Source organism: Numenius arquata, chromosome 12 (genome assembly GCF_964106895.1).
Source record: "Numenius arquata chromosome 12, bNumArq3.hap1.1, whole genome shotgun sequence".
Classification (NCBI taxonomy): domain Eukaryota; kingdom Metazoa; phylum Chordata; class Aves; order Charadriiformes; family Scolopacidae; genus Numenius; species Numenius arquata.
In genome coordinates, this window is record NC_133587.1 from 43981215 (window position 1) to 43999283 (window position 18069).

Genomic DNA, 18069 nt, shown 5'->3' on the forward strand with positions numbered 1-18069 from the left:
CACCCTCACAGCAAAGAAGTTCCTCCTCATGTTGAGATGGAACTTCCTATGTTCCAGTTTGTGCCCGTTGCCCCTTGTCCTGTCACCAGGCTCCACTAAGAAGAGCCTGGCTCCATCCTCTTGACACCCACCCTTTAGACATTGCTCAACATTGATGAGATTCCCCCTCAGTTTGCTCTTCTCCAGGCTGAAAAGACCCAGGTCTCTCAGCCTTTCCTCTTCAGAGAGACGCTCCATCATCTTCGTATCCTCCACCGGACTCTCTCCAGCAGTTCCCTGTCCTTCTTGAACTGGGGGACCCAAACTGGTCCCAGTGCTCCAGATGGGGCCTCACCAGGGCAGAGGAGAGGGGGAGGATGACCTCCCTCCACCTGCTGGCCACGCTCTTCTTGATGCGCCCCAAGAGGTGCTTACCCTCTTGGTAACCAGCATTTCTCTTCTTCAGAGGTTACCTTCACCATTTTCCTTGGCATTTCTTTGTACTGAAGTACACATGGAGGTCAAGTCATCTACAAGGTGAGGACGGAGTTACGGTGCCTTGCTCCGAGCATGGCACCTCCTAGTACTTTTTGCTTCCCGCTTAGCCAGGATTTGAGCTTAGATGTCCTTGACGTCTGGCAAGACACCGCTGTGAGCCCTGCTCCCACCTCGTTGCTCTTTTGACACGTTTAATGCCAGAATACGAAAAGCTAAGTCACAAAATGTCACCGAGTGACAATGTGCAATAAAGCACATTTTAAAACATAAGAGTTTCAATTCTCTAAGTAACAAAAAAAAAAAAAAAACCAAAAAAAAAAAGAGATCTCATAATAAAATTGTACAGTAAAAAGTTCTGAACATAAAAATGTCAGTAGCCAAGATCCACTGATATTTTTCTAAAGCTGTTTGGAAGCCATTTGCTCATAGCAAACCTTGCGGTAATTGTATAAAAACAGGATTTTTTTAAGAGCCAGAGCTTCTGTGTCCCTGCTGCTTATTCCTTATTGAAGTCCTAATCCTGGTTCAGTCGTAGCTGGTTACTATGGAAATGGTTAAATCAGAGCCCGAACAGTGTGACTTCCCATAAGAAACAAACACAAAGAACAAATTTGCCTCTGAAAAAATAAAACACCTTGTTTTCTGTCCACGTTTCTGAAAAATAACCTCACATTTCCAAAAGGAAAGGTATTTTTAAGACTACTTTTTTTTTTTTTTTTAACAATTGTGTTGTTTATATAGTAAACAAGCACAAATATCTCCTCCCTTCAAATAACCCAAAAATTACTCCTAAGTGGCTGTGGTTTGCTGGTTTAAATACACTTATCACAGTTTCAGAACCTGCATGTTTGCGTTGCAAACGCTGCCGTTAAACAGCAAAGGCTGGAGAACGTTTCCGGCACCAAGTCGCCGTCCCTCAGCGAAATCAGTGACGCAAATATTCCCCCCGAGATCGGAACTCCAAACTTTTTAGTGAAGAAACTGCAGATGTGAAAAATACATGAGTTTCAATCTGATGTAGAAAGTTTGAGGGGGAAGAAGTTGGCACTTCTGAGCAGGGAGAATGAGACCTTTCAAAGCCTGAAGACTTTTTCAGGCAACGAAGAGCGAGAAAAGCCAGGAATAAGTTTCTCCACCCCAATCCAGCAGGAACATCGTTAACTCCTTTCCATGTAGGACATTATCAAAGCAAAACTGAAGCTACATCGAACAAGAGCACTGGGGGAAGTTGGCTGATGCCCTGAGGACACATAGTCCACCGGTTCCCTCTTAAGAGCTTTGCCAAAAACACCGTTTCACACCAAATTCCCTTGGCAACACCCATTTAGGACCAGTTCTTGCCATTCTTCTCCAGGCCCTGAATAAGTTTAAGATATTTCATTCTCCATCCTCATCCCAGGGATTTTTGACTACACCGATCCAACCAGGTCATTGTAGCTCACATCGGCGCGAGATGCCGCTCCAACGTTGTTACCCATTTTGTTAACGATGGACATGTGCATGCACTGGTGTCACTCACATTAGGTGATTATTTGAGATGCTCTTGATGGTTTAGACGTGTTCTACCAGTGCCCTCAAATCCGGTGGTCAAGCATCTCCAGTAATTCTCCTTATTAATGCAAAACATTAGCATGAAGCTTTCCTTCACATCAACTCACCCTTCGCAACAAAGCCATGTGAAGACACGTGGTGTGAAGACACGTCACACTGCTAAGAAATGGAGGTCCCATCCCTGGAGGGGTTCAAGGCCAGGTTGGACGGGGCTTGGAGCAACCTGGTCTAGTGGGAGGTGTCCCTGCCCAGGGCAGGGGTTGGAACTGGATGGTCTTTAAGGTCCCTTCCAACCCAAACCATTCTATGACTCCATGAAACACCACTGCGACCCTTCAGTGGGAGGCAGCAGGAGCCCCACCACGCTGGCAGGGAAAGGTCCACACACTGAAGGAGAAGGGATGGAGCTGCCGATTCGCCAAAGCAGCAAATAATGAACATTTGAGAGGTAAAGCAGTGCTGGTCTGAGTCTAAAATCATTTCCCCAAAGGAAATCTGCACAACCAGAGCTGCCACCACCTTAAATGGAGCAAATACCCTTTAGGGACTACTTAACTCCTAATCTGCAGGGACACCGGGGGACCACCCATCCCTGAAATGGCAGAGCAAACGCATCTGGAAATGGGCAGTAAAGCCTCGCTCCCTAAAACCCACTAAGATGAGTACCGGTACATGCCATAGAAGATTTTATGGGTTTTCCAGGCTGTGTTCAGAGCCCCGACACGTTTGAGAAGATACAGCCAACCCTTTTGAAAAGCTGGCAGAAGGCAGAGAAGACCATCACAGCTTGTTCTACCAACCACAAAACTTCTTTATTTGAATATGACAGGTTAACGTGCTTGCAAGAGTCACCCCGTCCTCCAATAAAAGCTGTTGATTTACAGGACACACTGCTCAGGAATCAGCCAAATATCTACCAAAAAAGGGGTTTTAACTCAAGAATTCCTCCTGTCTGCACCAGAGAAACTGGGCCTGTTTTAACCCCCATTTTATCTCCTTCACTAAGTCACACCATTCCTTTCTACTATCCAGGAAAATAAAAATAACTTTAGAAAAACCACCTGTTAGTCATATTCAAGCCAAGAAGCCACCGCTGCCTTTAGCTGACGGGGATAATATTCCAGTTATCTTCTTGTTCTCCTCTGGGGTGGGAGAGAAGAGAGGACCAGGCTGGTTTGGTTGGGTTTTAGAGGCATTTCAGTGAGTTAATGTGTCACATCTGTTGCTCTCGGATGAAAGCAGAAACAAAACCAAATGCTACACATGGGCAGTTTCGTTTCTCCAAGGAAGAAAAAAAAAAAAAAAATAAGAAAAAAAAAATGAGAGACAGAGAGACTACAACCAGATTTGTGTTGATACACCAAGACCTTCCTGAAATATTAAAGGTTTCCCGTAGCCAAGAAGCTCCACGCCTGAATCCTCCCGATCCCGTATTTATATATGAATTTAAAACAAAAAAAAAAAAGTTAAACTACTCAGAGTTTCACAAATGTAAATCACAGCTTCGCACACGCTAATTAAGCAGCGCCACTTGGGTGCATGACAAACCTAACTCTGCATTTTTGGAGCTGATGATTAACCTATTTTCTAGAGGTCTCTTTCTTTTCTTTTCTTTTTTTTTCTTTTCCTCTTCATAAATTAAACAAAAAAGCCCGTTGAAAGGCAATGCCAGCCGGCCGTGCAGCACCCGCTCCCCAGCCACCCTGCCGTGGATTTTCCTTGGCTTTTTTGCGTTCGAGTGGGTTCTCCCAGGCAGAAAGATGCTGGGGAAACAATGGAGATCACCAGGATCATCTCATCTTCATTATTATTATAAATGATTTACTTGGAGGCTACGAGGGAGCTAAATTTTAAGAGAAAATGCCTCTATAACTAACAGCAACCTGATGCTCGTGTAGCAAAGGGATGGCCCAGCAACACAACCATTCAATTGGGTTTTTACGACACACGTTATTTCAACAACGAGATTTTTTAATTCCCCCATCCCTGGAACTGGGATGGTTCAAAACCACCCGAGAGGGGATGCCAGGAGGTCACGGCCACGGGGGACTCTCAAGACACGCACCAAAACGGTCGTGGACAAAACGTTTACTTGAAAAACAAAATTTCCTGGCAGAAACACGGACAAAAAACCTCCTTTGAACCTTCCCTTCTCCATTCTCCACCGGGCTGTGGCGGGTGGCAGGAGAGGGGCAGCACCGAGCCACCTCCACCCACCCCAAAGCATCAGCCAATGTTGCAGGATTGGGATGAAAATTCAATTCAAGGACTCGCGGTTTTTGGATAAGAAATAAATATTTTCACTCAAGCTTCGTACCTTTAGGTCATCAATATGGGCAATACCCAAGCGGTGCTGGGACCCCAAGTCCTGACCTGCTTCAGCCTTGTTTTACAGCGTAACATTCATTTTTCAAAGAGCTTGAAACTCTTGAAACTCAGACAGAAGAAGATGGTATAAAGTGCTCAAAAGCTGAGTTTTGCATAATTTTTTTTCAAAAAGCACCAAATACAAGAGGTCTCCTATATTGGTGCGTCTCCATTTTTAACTTTTATTTTGTTTTAAAGAGTCTGACAACCTTTATGAGTATTTAATTGTTCATTCATCTCACCAGGTGAGATGCTCAAACAGTTGTAGCAACACACCAACAATTCAGATGATGGACCCAGCAGTGAATACAGCCCTGAGTATAAAACATGGAAGTTTAGGATAAATATCCGACATGGAAAATGGGCAAAACAAGCATTAAGGGCTCTTCAAGAAGAGGTCAGCAAGGACCTTGGCTAAGTGTCTCCTTGGGAAATTGCCTAGAGAAAGGCTCAGTTCCCCAGCGCCGCGGGGGGAAGTGCTGGAGGTGCCTCCGGGGAAGAGCATCGTAGTCCAAACTCTCACGTGGGGATGTCCCCATGGGGAAGAACGGCAGCGGTGCCTCCTGTGGAGCAGGATGAGCTCGGATGAACCCACAGCTCCAACAAGCACATTTCCCCCATGGTCCCATCTAATTTCCACCTCTCTGCAGCAGCTCTAAGGCAGGAAGGAGAATAACGTTGCTTTATGGGGGGAAAAAAACAAGCCCTGCGTGTTCCCCTCAAAAAAAAAGGCAAAATGCAGCTTTTGCCGGTCCCCGAATTCCTTGCATGGCCACAACCAACCAGAAGAGAGATGGGAAGGGAAAAAGGCTCCTCTTCCACCTACATTGAAATGGGAGACTGCGGGAGGACACGAGCACACGGGGATTCCCACAACCAAGCACAGCTTGGTTTATTTGATTAACGCTCAAATCATGTGGAATAAAATGTTTTGCCCGTCCATCTGCTCTACGGCTGCGCTGAGTAATCCCGACCTTCACTGCATCTTGCCAACGAGGTCAATGATGTCATCTTCTCACTGCCGTCTTTTGGAGAGGCGAGAGGTAGGGATTGAAAAGCTTTGGCGGCACTAATTGCTGCTGGTTTCAGGATGGGAGGGATTCCCCCAGCTTGCCCAGGTCCCAGCAGATCCCTGCTGGACTCGTAGCACGTCATCAACCTCCGTGCTGCAATTTATCCATCAGGAACCCATTGTGAGACCAACCATCCCTCAGGAACTGGGAGTCCAGAGCAATGCACCGAAGAAAAGCAAGTTTGGGGAAGTCCAGCATCTCCCAAGGATGAAGAGGAGCACTGCAGAGAGCACTTGGTGGAAAACCTCAATCTCAAGTGCCTTTCAAATTCATTATATCAATTATCCCAGATGCCTCCGTGCCAGCTCCATGTGTCGTTACTCAAAATAATCCCATCACACTCCATTGTTTACACCCGGGCACTGGCTGTCATGGGCTGGAAAGATATCTCACCCAGCTTCCCAGTCCATCAGCCCCAGCCCGGTGAGAAGAGTCCTTTCAGGTTGGCCTCACTGGCACTGCCATCCTGCAGCTTGTCCCCTGTCCCATCCAAGGTGGCCATGCCGGAGCCCCTTTACCTCCCCGTCACCCGTCCATCCCCATCTTCCCATCACTGGGGTTCACCTCGCCCCGTGGGAAACCACTTCAAGGACTCACCCTCCCACAAAAATTAAACCAAACCAACCAACCAAAAAGGGTAAAAAAAAAAAAAAAAATAAAATAAATAAATAAAAGCCAGTTAAGCTTCCTGAACCAGTTCACGGCGAGGTCAAACACATGCCAGCACAGGCAGGATGCGGCCACAGTAGGATCCACTCGGACGGGTGTAAAAGGTTGTTAAAATTCCAACCTACAACCACGGTTTGAGATGCACGAAAGCCAGGAAGAAAGGTCCGGCCAATGTCCTCCTCCCCACCCCTCCTATTAATCAGATCCAGGAATCGAAGGAGACAGAAACGAAGCGTTTCCTTTTTCCTGCTGGGTTAGTTTTAACCTGACTCGGTTCGTTTTAACCTCAGCTCACCGGTGGGAAGGCAGAGAGAGAGCACCAAAAAGCAGGACCACGTTCTTCCCCTGTGCTTACACGTGCACGGCAGCATCTTGGCAACTACAGAGGAAGCAAAAATACTTGTGTTTATTTGGCTCCCTTGAATAAAACCTGTCAAACGGCGCACGGAGGAGACAGCTGTGACTGTCACTTGTTTCCAGTGATGATGGCAAGGAGCTGTGAATGACACGAATTTGAGTCCTGACTGTAACCGCCAACTTCGCACATCCTCAAAGGAAACAAAACGGCCCGATTTCCTACAAAAGCAGGCACAGCTGCTGGTTTCACAGGTCTGTCATCAGCGATGCACAGACAAAACACTATTCACCATAAGCTTTTACTTCCCACCTTTTATTTGTGGTGGGTACAGCACTGTTTTAAGTAATTCTATATTGGGACTCCTCTACTCCCAGACCTTACTTCCCAGCCTTTTCTAAAGACACGGTCACAAAAGGTTTCCAGAATTTAAGAAAAACACAACAAAGCAAAACCAAACCACCAAACCATATTTCACACTGATCACGAGACAAACAAAATAACTGTTCAAGAATACGTTGCTTTTCAGGTTTTACTACTGAGTTTTCCTTGTGGATACCAATCAAGTAAGCGGCCAAGGACCTCGCTGCAGGCACCAAGAAACACTCAAGGTCTCCAGCAAACTCCTGAACCCTATTAACACCCCATTGACCCCATCTTCCCCAGCACCCCAGGGATGCCCAAGCTTCAGCACCCCAGGATACACCAACACGGCTCTGGAGAACCCTCTTGTCTCAAAGTCAACCACATTCATGGGGTGAAATTGGAGAGAAGCACCTGGAGGAACATTTCCCAAGGTTTGATGATTGATGGCTCCTGGCCACCCACGGTGTGTGTACAATCATGGAATGGTTTGGGTTGGAAGGGACCTTAAAGACCATCCAGTGCCACCCCCTGCCACAGGCAGGGACATCTTCAACTAAATCAGGTTGCTCCAAGCCCCATCCAACCTGGCCTTGAACCCCTCCAGGGATGGGGCAGCCACAGCTTCTCTGGGAAACCTGGGCCAGGCTCTCACCACCCTCACAGCAAAGAAGTTCTTCCCCACATCTCAGCTCAATCTCCCCTCTTTCAGTGTCAAACCCTTCCCCCTCCTCCTATGGCTCCCCTTCCTGATCCAGAGTCCCTCCCCAGCTTTCCTGGAGCCCCTTGAGGGACTGGAAGGGGCTCTAAGGTCTCCCTAGAGCCTTCTCTTCTCCAGGCTGAACTCCTCCAACTCTCTCAGCCTGTCCTCACAGCAGAGGGGCTCCAGCCCTCCCAGCATCTCTGTGGCCTCCTCTGGCCCCGCTCCAGCAGGTCCACGTCCTTCCTGTGCCTTGCTGGTGGAAGGACAATCATTTTGTGTGCGGGTTTCCAGCTCCAGCCATGTCAGCACTGCCACGACACTTTATTACTTTCCTAATAAAGCCCGAATAGAAATGAAGCCTTTGTAGCCCTAAGTGCACGTTTTATTCTCGCCGTAATAACTTTACTACGCTCCGTTTCCACAGCAACTGTTTCCTCAGCCGCTTGGTTCTTTGCCGTCGGGAACTCGAAGTTGCTTTGGTCCATCAAAATAAAAAACCAGGCAGAAAAAATAACAAAACCAAGGAGGAGCAGCAAGCCAAGCTGCCAGACCACACACCGGAGAGATGCTTCGGAGAGAGTCCATCGGCATTCGCAGGTTGACCAAGTCTTCGGGAAAGGCAGGAAAATAGATGGGAAGGTTCCTCATCCGCGGCGCCGAGCGAAGGAAACGAGCAGCGCCGTGACCTTCCTCCTCCTCCTCCTACCTCTCTGGCTGGCGCGGGCAGGCGTGGAGGAGCAGGGAAGCGAAGCAAAAGCCACGTTAAACAAAAGCTTGGGCTGTGGCCAAAGCTCATTAGATTTCCCCCCACCCCCCCGATGTGATGCACGACACAACGAGGAAAGCTTTAGCGCCGGCACAGGGATGCAGAGAGGAGCAAGTGGCAGACCCATCCTCCCCACACAAAAACAGCCGAAAGGGAAGGCTCCTGCTTTTTTTCGGCCTCGTTCGAGGCTTTTTGGCCAAAAGAGCAGGAGAAAAAGGTCATTACGCTCGTTAGGGTATTGCATGACGAGGGTTCGGTGCGGAGAAAAGGCATCCCCAGTGCCCAGAGGCTGAGCCTGAGACGCTCCAGCATCTCCCCAACAACGATCTCCAACCGTTTTGCTGACAGACACTTTTTCCTCCCTAAATTACAGAAAAAGTACTAAACCACCCACCTTACGAGGGCAGAAAGCGAGGGAAGGCTGCAAGGAAGGAGAAGGTGGAATCTGAATGCAGGAACTCATATATGTATATATATATATATGCACTTATATTATATGGACAATATTAAAACACATGCCTACAACAAGCATTTCCACAGAAGCCAAGGGCACAACCATCTGCTCTGCTCCCTTGGAAATTCAAACGCTACAGACAAAAGATGCTTATTAAGCTGCTTTATACCAGCTCGTGCCAGTTTCATGGTATTTCAAAGCAGAAATCTCATTATTTGTTTGATTTATTGTTCTCCAGTATTATTTATTTTTTTTTTTTTTTACGCCTAAATACAACTAAGCATTTTTGAGAGCTCTCCTAAAGCTGGTCCGACAGAGAACCTGAGCAAGCAGAAAGAAGGCATCCACTTTTCACCTCTTCTCAGCGTCACCTTGGCACAAAATCCCCAAAAGTCCCAAGAAAACTGGATTTTTACAGCCCCGATGAGGACATAACCCGGGTTCGAGGACCAGTTTCTCCACGGATTCCTGCTGTTTGCCTCCGCGCCTCGTGTCGCACCAAACCGTGGGAATAACCTGAAGCCGCCACATTTTGGGCACAAAGCCATTTGCTGTCCCAAAAGGCACAGGAAGGACAGCAAAATTAAAGGCAAAAGAGGAGTAGGATGCCTTGTCATCCACACAAGCTCAAACAATCTGCAAGAAACGGGTGAAATCTGGATATTTACAGAATATTTACAGAATAATTTCCTTTATTTCGCCTCGTCCTTAACTTTTGGCAAACACCCTCCGGCTTCAGGTGCTTCGCATCGTCTTCGCCACCAGCCTGGATTAAACCTTCAAGGTGCTTTGCCGCCTCCCATCACGCTCCTGAAGGTCACTGGATTTTTATATATTTAATTTATTTTTTTTTGCTTATTAATCAAGTCCTTTGTAGCTCTCCTAAATCCACTCACAAATTTGCATCAGCTTCGGATCCCCGTTTCTGCACCACGTTTGCGGCTTAAGGAGCGTGTCTGAAAGTTCACGTACACGCTACTTTCCCCACACACACACACACCCCGGCGGCGTTTGAATTTCAAATTCCTTTCTTCCAGCTGAAAATACATTACCCTTGAAACATTCGTGCTTTACACGAGACAATCTGAGGAGCGGGATGATTTGCATTCACTGGATTTATGGAACTAAGGGCATCAGGGAAACAAATGTCAAGCCCTAGTTAATAAAAAAAAAAAAAATAAATAAATTAAAAAAAAAAAGATGCTGGGAGTTGTCAAAGGAAAAAGAAACAAATCTGAATAAAGGAAAAGCTTTTAGAAGCTTCAAAAATAGAATGTGAAAGGGAATCAAGCACTTACACAGGAGGAAAAGCTTCAAAATGACCTTTAAATACATTGCTCTTGTTCGACTAACACCTGCTTGAATTGAACCACAATTTACAAAGCTCAGGACGGCGCTGATGTTGGATTCCCAGTAATAACCATCCCGCGTTTCCTTCCAGAAGAGACACCAAGCGAAATTCCTGCAGGAATTGCCGTAGCTTCAGGCCTGCTTTCCTCTGGATTTGACTCCCGGGGATGTTCTCGGAGGTTTAATCAAGCAGGAGCCCCAATAAAACGTTTTCCCCAGTTCAATTTCACAACAAAACTCCCAGATCAGGTTCCCTGGTGGCTGAGTTCACACTGAATCTTTTAGTAGGGTGGTGTAAAAAAAAAAAAAAAGTCTCCTTCTCTAAAAAAAAAAAAAAAGTCCAATCTTTTTTCCTGAAGCTTGTAGAGGCCTCGTAGGTACCAAGTGTCCACCCTCCATCACTCCGGTGATGAGCCCCAGAAGGGGCTCAAAGGTCTCCCCGGAGCCTTCTCTTCTCCAGGCTGAACCCCCCAAAACTCCCTCAGCCTGTCCTCCCAGCAGAGGGGCTCCAGCCCTCCCAGCATCTTTGCATATCGCACCCCAAGCTTCTCTCCCTTCCATTTCATCAGTCTGATTTGCTTTATCTCCCCCCACGGGTCACCCTTTCCCATTCTGCCACATCCCCTTGCCATTTCGATTCCATTCCTGAACTTCTGAGCCCCAGGCAGGACACAGTAGCCCATCATGGAGCCAAACCAAAGAGAAAAGAATCTCTTCCTAGCACTGAGCTGCTCCATCAGATGACTCCGGTTGCCCTTCCATCACCACCCAAATCCTCCCCACATGTGGTGGACTTTGCCTCTTCCTCTTTACAGAAGCCAGAAGCTGCATTTTATAAAGAAGGAGAGGAAAAAAAAAAATCAATCCACCCTGAAACCCCAGAATCCAGCAGGGAAATGGATCCCAAAGTGGACTTTGCCTCTTCCTCTTTACAGAAGCTGCATTTTATAAAGAAGGAGAGGGGAAGAAAAAAAAAAAATCCACCCTGAAACCCCAGAATCCAGCAGGGAAACGGATCCCAAATCTCCTCTCAACGCTTCAACAGCTTTCATGGTACGACGGCCTGACCCAGCGCCTCCTAAACCTCTCCGCTCTCCTGCAAACCTGAATTTGGGATGTTTCCTCTCAACTCCCTCTTCTTCCTCGTCAGCCAAACCGACCCGGCAGGAACGTGCCACCGCCCCGTCAACGCCACGAAGTATTTCCTCCCCCTTTCAATAGCAGCCCCCGCACGGGATTATTTCACCAGCCGGATCAAAGGAGCGGCGCCGGGTGACAAGCAACGTCCGAGACGGCGGTTCCTCTTCTGGGATATCTATTGCTAAAAATAAACAGCTGTGGGAAAAAGCACTGAACTCCTTGCGAGAAAGATAACGGGCGACCTTCTTTATGTCACTACTTTTGCTTCTCTGGTGCTACCCAGAGGAAAGACCTATCAAATCCTTTCCTAAATATATATATATATACACACGTTTTAACTAAAATAAATGCCCTCTCTAAGCTAAAAGAGCTCACACGCTATACTGGGACACCTAAACCAACTAAAAGGCCCACGACCTTCCCCCTCCCACCCTTTTTTTTTTTTACCAGCCCACTTTTCCTCATCACAGATGGATCCTCAAATCAGCTTCTCTTTCAGAGACCTCAATATTTTTAAGCTCATAGAATCCTAGAATGGTTTGGGTTGGAAGGAACCTTAAAGACCATCCAGTCCCACCCCCTGCCCTGGGCAGGGACACTTCCCACCAGACCAGGTTGCTCCAAGCCCCGTCCAACCTGGCCTTGAACCCCTCCAGGGATGGGGCAGCCACAGCTTCTCTGGGCAACCTGGACCAGTGACAAGCTCTGATTTCTCAGGTGCCTCCAGACACATCGCAGGACGTGGGCCCGTTGGAATAATTGACATTACGCGGTGATTTTAATGGGGTTGGAAGCAAGGTAAACTCCGGTTCACGCCGTACCCGAGCAAAGCCTTCCTCTAACTCCAAACCGGGCAGATGGGAACGCATCAGAGAACCGGTTTCAAGGGCAACCTGCAGACAAACATTTCATAAATACAGGTAACTCCAGTTAATTATCAACTTGGCTCAGCAGAAAGCCAGGGTTATGGAAATACGGCTTCTCGGGGATTAAGGAGAGGATCCGCAAGAAAACTCAGGTTTTCAGATAGGGACGACGGGTCTGCTTCAACCGGCCAGCGGTGACCAACAGAACTCTCTCGTGACTTCTGATCTAGGACAAGGACTTGCTTTCTGCTCCAAACACCATTTTTGGATTGAACCCCTCCATTAAGCTTTCCCAAAAAGCCTCAGCCCAATCTGTAGCACAAGGATTTTATGGTCGAGGTGGTGCAAGAGCATTTAGCTTCCCATGGGAAGCTCCACGCCATCGGGCTCCTATTTTAATCCGGAAATATTGCTATTAAGTAAGTGCTATTGAAACTCAGGCCCGGAAAGTCTCCATCCTGAAAATATCCGTAGTTTTGCATATCTCGCTGCTGGTCAAATGGCTCCAGTTTGCTCCAGCAAGCGCCTGCAGGACCTCGGTGTGTGCAAAGACGGAGTCACCTCCAGCCAGGTGGCTTTAAACAGATTCAGGAGACCTCGTTCTCCCATTTTGCTTCAAAATGAATAGCTAGGTGATAGTCAGGAACAGTTAAATTAAGATATTAAGTATAATCGTGCTAAGCTAAAGCTTAAATCGGGCGAAAGTTTTTTCTTCAGCTGAGAAAAGTCTTCCCGAGAAACGCAAACGGAACGTTTTAATCTGATTTTCAGCCATCAGGCAAGGGAAAAAAAAAAAAATAAAGAAAGATAACAGCAGATAATCAGGGCTTTAGCACACGATACTGCGAGGATAAAGCCTCGGCGCCGTCATTAGCATCAGCGTAACGAGCCTTGGGCAAAAAGAGAGCCGTTCAACACTCACGCGGCTTTTACTGTCCGCACTGGGTTACCAGAAAAATAAAAGCCCCAGGAAGAATCCCCTTCTTCAACCCCACAAACGCCTTCCTTTAGGTTTGCAATTTTAGGACACGGCTGTCCCCATTTCCCCCCCGCACCCCGCTGCAGGACGGCGGGAGCTGGAACCGTTTGCTACTTAAAAATAACAAAAAAAAAAAAAAAAAGAATCCCAACAAAAAAACCCACTTAAATTTGAAAAGAACCTACGTCACCGCCTGACCTTTCGCGAGGCTCCCGGCAAAACAAACTTGGTGGGGTTTTCCTGTTAATTGAAGGTGGCAGCGAAAACATGAGTGAAGCCGGTCACTTACATAAGCGGCGCTTCAGAAAGACCTTTTTTTTTTTTTTTTTAAGGAAAAAAAAAAAAGTGTCCTAAGTTTGGCAGAAAACGTGCACAGCCCTGTCCAAGGCGACGGCATTTCCCTGTGCGTTTCCTCTCTTCCTTCAGGGCTGCTCCCATCACCTTTTCACTGGAGTCTCCAACGGCTTCTAGATAACAAGGCAATTGGGTTTTGTTTTTTTTTTCCTGATTCACAAAATCAGACAGAATCCCAGAATGCTATGGGGTTGGAAGGGACCTCTGGAGATCATCATCTCTTCCAACCCCCTGCCAGAGCAGGTCCATCCAGAGCAGGTCCCACAGGAACGTGTCCAGGCGGGTTTGGAATGTCTCCAGAGAAGGAGACTCCACCACCTCTCTGGGCAGCCTCTTCCAGGGCTCTGCCACCCTCACAGCAAAGAGGTTCCTCCTCAGGTTTAGATGGAACTTCTTATGTCCCAGTTTGTGCCCGTTCCCTCTTGTCCTGTCCCTGGGCACCACTGAAAAAAGACTGGCCCCATCCTCCTGACACCCACCCTTTGAGTATTTCTAGGCGTTGATCAGATCCCCCCTCAGTCTTCTCTTCTCCAGACTAAAGAGACCCAAGTCCCTCAGCCTCTCCTTGTAAGAGAGATGCTCCAGGCACTCTGCTTTACACCAGGCTCTGAATTTCACGTCTTGTCTCATTGCTCAATTAGGCATGATTTTTCCACCCTTCTGATGGCCGTTGGTGGATTTCCTCCTGAGTGATCTCACCTGCGAACCCTGTCATCGAACCGGTTGGGTCTTTCCCAAGACTTTTGCTGTCCTTGCGACAGCCCAAACCCTGGCAGAGGGTGTGGGGGGGACAGAGGAGAAGAGGCCCATCCACCTGCCGATCCTGGCCCACTGCCACCAAAAGACACTCCTGGGATTTGCAGGAGAGAATCACAGAACGGTTAGAGTTGGAAGGGCCCTTAAAGATCATCGAGTTCCAATCGATGGACACCTCCACCAGACCAGGTTGCTCAAAGCCCCATCCAGCCTGGCCTTAAACACTTCCAGGGATGGGGCAGCCACAACTTCCCTGGGCAACCTGTTCCAGTGCTTCACCACCCTCACAGCAAAGAATTTCCTCTTAATACCTCATCTAAATCTCCCCTCTTCCAATTTAAAACCATTACCCCTTGTCCTGTCACTACATCTCCTGACAAAGAGTCCCTCTCCGGCTCTCCTGTAGGCTCCCTTCAGATATTAGAAGGCTGCTATGAGGTGTCCCCGGAGCCTTCTCTTCTCCAGGCTGAACAACCCCAGCTCTCTCAGCCTGTCTTCATAGAAGATTTTGTGCTTTCCACCACGTTTCTGCACATTTAGGGAACGGCTACTTGATATCTGACAAGGAGCCTCCTTCAGTTGAGGATTTCTCCGCAAATTACATTTAATTTTCGCAGGAAAGTGATGCTCATCTTTCCCCAATCGGTGAGGAAACAAGTGAGGGAATACCCAAGACAGGTTCGCGTGGCCAAAGTGAGAATATAGAAAACAAAACCCAAAAGGAAACCGTGTGCCAGCGCCGTAAGCCCACGAGTGCCCCACGTCCTGAGCCAGGCACGCAGTCCCGGATCCCCTCTGGGAAAATAAAAAAAAAAAAAAAAAGGGGCATCCCAAAACTCAGGGAAAGTCACTGAGATGATTCAGAGGGATACTTATACAAGAAAAAGCTTCACAGACCACAACGTGCATCTGGGAAGAGAGACGGAGAGCGCTATAAAACCATAAACGCGAACAGGCAACGATTATTATTTTGTGTTTCTCACCAGAGCTGTGTGAGAGAGCACCCAAGGCAACGGTCACTTCACGGGTTTTAAACCAAAGGAGGTAGTTTGGGCATCAAACGGTGGAGCTCTGTCTCGGGAGGCTGCAAAAGCCCGAAGCAAAAAGGGATTTCGAAAGGCTTGGATGGGTCTAGCAGGAGCCATCCTGGTATTATCCTTGAAAGCGGCGTACGCTGGTGCCGTACACGAGAAAAGAAAAGTGGGAAAGGAGTAAAAATGTCCTCACAGGGACCGAAACAGAAAATCTCATCCCAAAATCAAAAAACCTGCAGTAATAAAGCAGATAATCACAACACCCCATGCTCTACACCCTCCACAACCGCTCCGTCTCCCTCCATCTAAAGTTACCAGACAGAAGAGAAAAGAAAGAGATTTTCTTTTGGAAAGAGCTTTTTCTTTTCCAACAGGTTTTCTTCTCGGTAAGGCTCTGTCCCGCTTTTCACGGGGCTGTATCCCACTTTCTCCTTTCGGAAAACTCAGCTTTCCCATAATAACGACCGTCTGAAGGCGAGAGACGCAGCAGAGACACGTGGCCCGTCCACCAAAATCACAGTTCCTGTTAAAAACCCCAAGGGAAGGTCCCTCGGTGGTGGGACAGGAGGTCTTCCCACGCTACCGGACCGTACTAACCCGGATCAACAAATTCAGGGTGACGTGGCAGAAGGGGAGCAGAGCCTTATTAACCCAAAAGAGGAGAATTAAGCAATGCCAGGACATGCCAAGACACGTTGCAGCACGGCTGCCTCCCTCAGTGGGTGCTGCCGAGGTAGTAATTGTCAAGTTTCTCAAGTTTCCTCCATCCTTCTTTCACCCCCAATAAAATAATAATAATAATCATCATCATCATCATCTCTATTTTAATATTCTGAGCTCAGCATTTGCGGAGGCAACAAGGACAGCCAGGTAAAATAAGTGGAGCTTTTTGGGTGAAGATTCAACCCACCACAAACCTTTTCCAGATAAATTCCTCAAGAACCAAAGCCGGATATTTCGCTGCCAGCAGCACCTTGTACAACGCAAGATTTACAATATCCCAGAAAAAAAAAAAAAAAAAAAAAAATCCCAATTAATGGCCCCAGCTTTGGTCAGGAAACACAACAGGTTCCTCGCTATCCTCAAGCCCGCACTAAAGGGTCTCCGTGTCTCTACGCAAGAGAAGTTTAAGGCCCAGAAAGCACCAGAGAAACATTAGCGTGTTATTAATTAACGCCGGGGTGAATCTCTTGTTTTCATCCTCGTTACCAAACCCAGGTTGCGGCCTGGATTTCAGATGTGACGTAAACACAGTCAACCGGGGAAGATAACATCAAAAAAATCAAGAGGTTTAATCACAGGAGACGGGTTTTTAGCAGAACCGGGGGCACCACGGCAAAGGCAGAACAGAAGGGCAAGAGGAAGCCCAGGACCGGCAGGGACCCCACACACGGGACCAAGGAGACCCAGTATCATCACTGGGGGGGTCACCCGAATCCCGAGCCCCCTCTTCCTGCGCTTGCACCCCGGCCTTTTCTTCCATCCTTCTTACCCCACGCGTCCCCTTCCCCACAGCGGGGGACCCCCTCTGCCCCACTTCTCTCTGCTTTCCCCCTCTCCCACCCCATAGCCCCCTTCCCCATCCCTCTCCTGCCCACCCCACCAGACACCAGCCATCCCCCCCCCACCTTGCCCCCTATAACCTTCAACCTCTCACCATGCCCAGCCCCACAAAAGCCCACCTCAGACCCTCTGTGCCCCCCCCCAACACCCTCAGTCCCAACCCACACCCTCTATGTCCCCCCAAAGTCCTCAGACCCACCCCAGACCGTCTCTGGCCCCCCCAGTACCCTCAGACCCACCCCAGACCTTCTGTGCCCCCCCAACATCCTCAGATCCTCTATGCCTCCCCCCCCCAACATCCTCAGACCCCCCTCAGACCCTCTGTGCCCCCCCCAACATCATCAGACCCCCCTCAGACCCTCTGTGCCCCCCCCAACATCCTCAGACCCCCCTCAGACCCTCTGTGCCCCCCCCAGACCCTCTGTGCCCCCCCCAACATCCTCAGACCCCCCTCAGACCCTCTGTGCCCCCCCCAACATCCTCAGACCCCCCTCAGACCCTCTGTGTGTGTCCCCCAAAACCCACCCTCAGGTCCTCTGACCCCCTAAAAGGCCCGCTCCAGCCCCTCTGTGGCCTCCCAACATCTTCAGACCCTCTGCCCCCCCAAAACACCCATTCTAGACCCTCTGGGGCCCCACAACATCTTCAGACCCTCTGCCCCCCTCCTCCACCCCCCCACCCCCCCCCATCTCCAGACCCACTTCAAACCCTCTCCCCCTCCCCAAACCCCCAGGCCCACCTCACACCCTCGCACCCCTCCACCGCCCACCCCGCACACCCCACGCCGCCATGCCCCCACCCACCTGAAGCGTGCGCTGCCGCAGGGCCCGCAGCCTCTCCCGCCGCCGCCGCGCCTCCTCCTCCAGCCTTCCCAAAGCCGGGCCGGCCGCCGCCTCCTCCGCCTCCACGCCACCACCGGGCGCCGCCATCTTCCTCCCTGCCTTCCCCAGGCAGGCACACCCGCCGTACAGCCCCCAGCGCGCATGCGCCCCCAGACGCAACCCATCTACCGCCGAGCGCATCGATGGGCTACACCGCGCTGGGGGGGGGGGGGGGCGCGGAACGCACAATCGTGGGAAGGAGGAGGGGGGGGGGAACAAGGAGCGGCGGGGGGTGGGGGCATTAAAAAAAAATTTAAATTAAATTAAAAAAATAAATTTAAAAGGAAAAATAACGCCAAATCTACCTCCTCCGCCCTGCCATGCTTATTCCCCCGCCCTCCCATGGCGTGCAAAGTTTAATGGGGGGG

At 49.0% G+C, this 18069-nt stretch overlaps 1 protein-coding gene across 1 annotated transcript in view; it reads right to left on the minus strand.

The window, feature by feature from the left end:
* The window catches only part of CCDC12 (coiled-coil domain containing 12), a 42798-nt gene extending 25036 nt beyond the window's left edge, over positions 1-17762 (minus strand). The window contains exon 1 of the mRNA XM_074157402.1: positions 17624-17762. Within this exon, the coding sequence (XP_074013503.1) occupies positions 17624-17749 (126 nt within the window). The 5' untranslated portion in view covers positions 17750-17762. The remainder of the gene's footprint in view (positions 1-17623) is intronic.
* Positions 17763-18069: the final 307 nt, after the last annotated feature.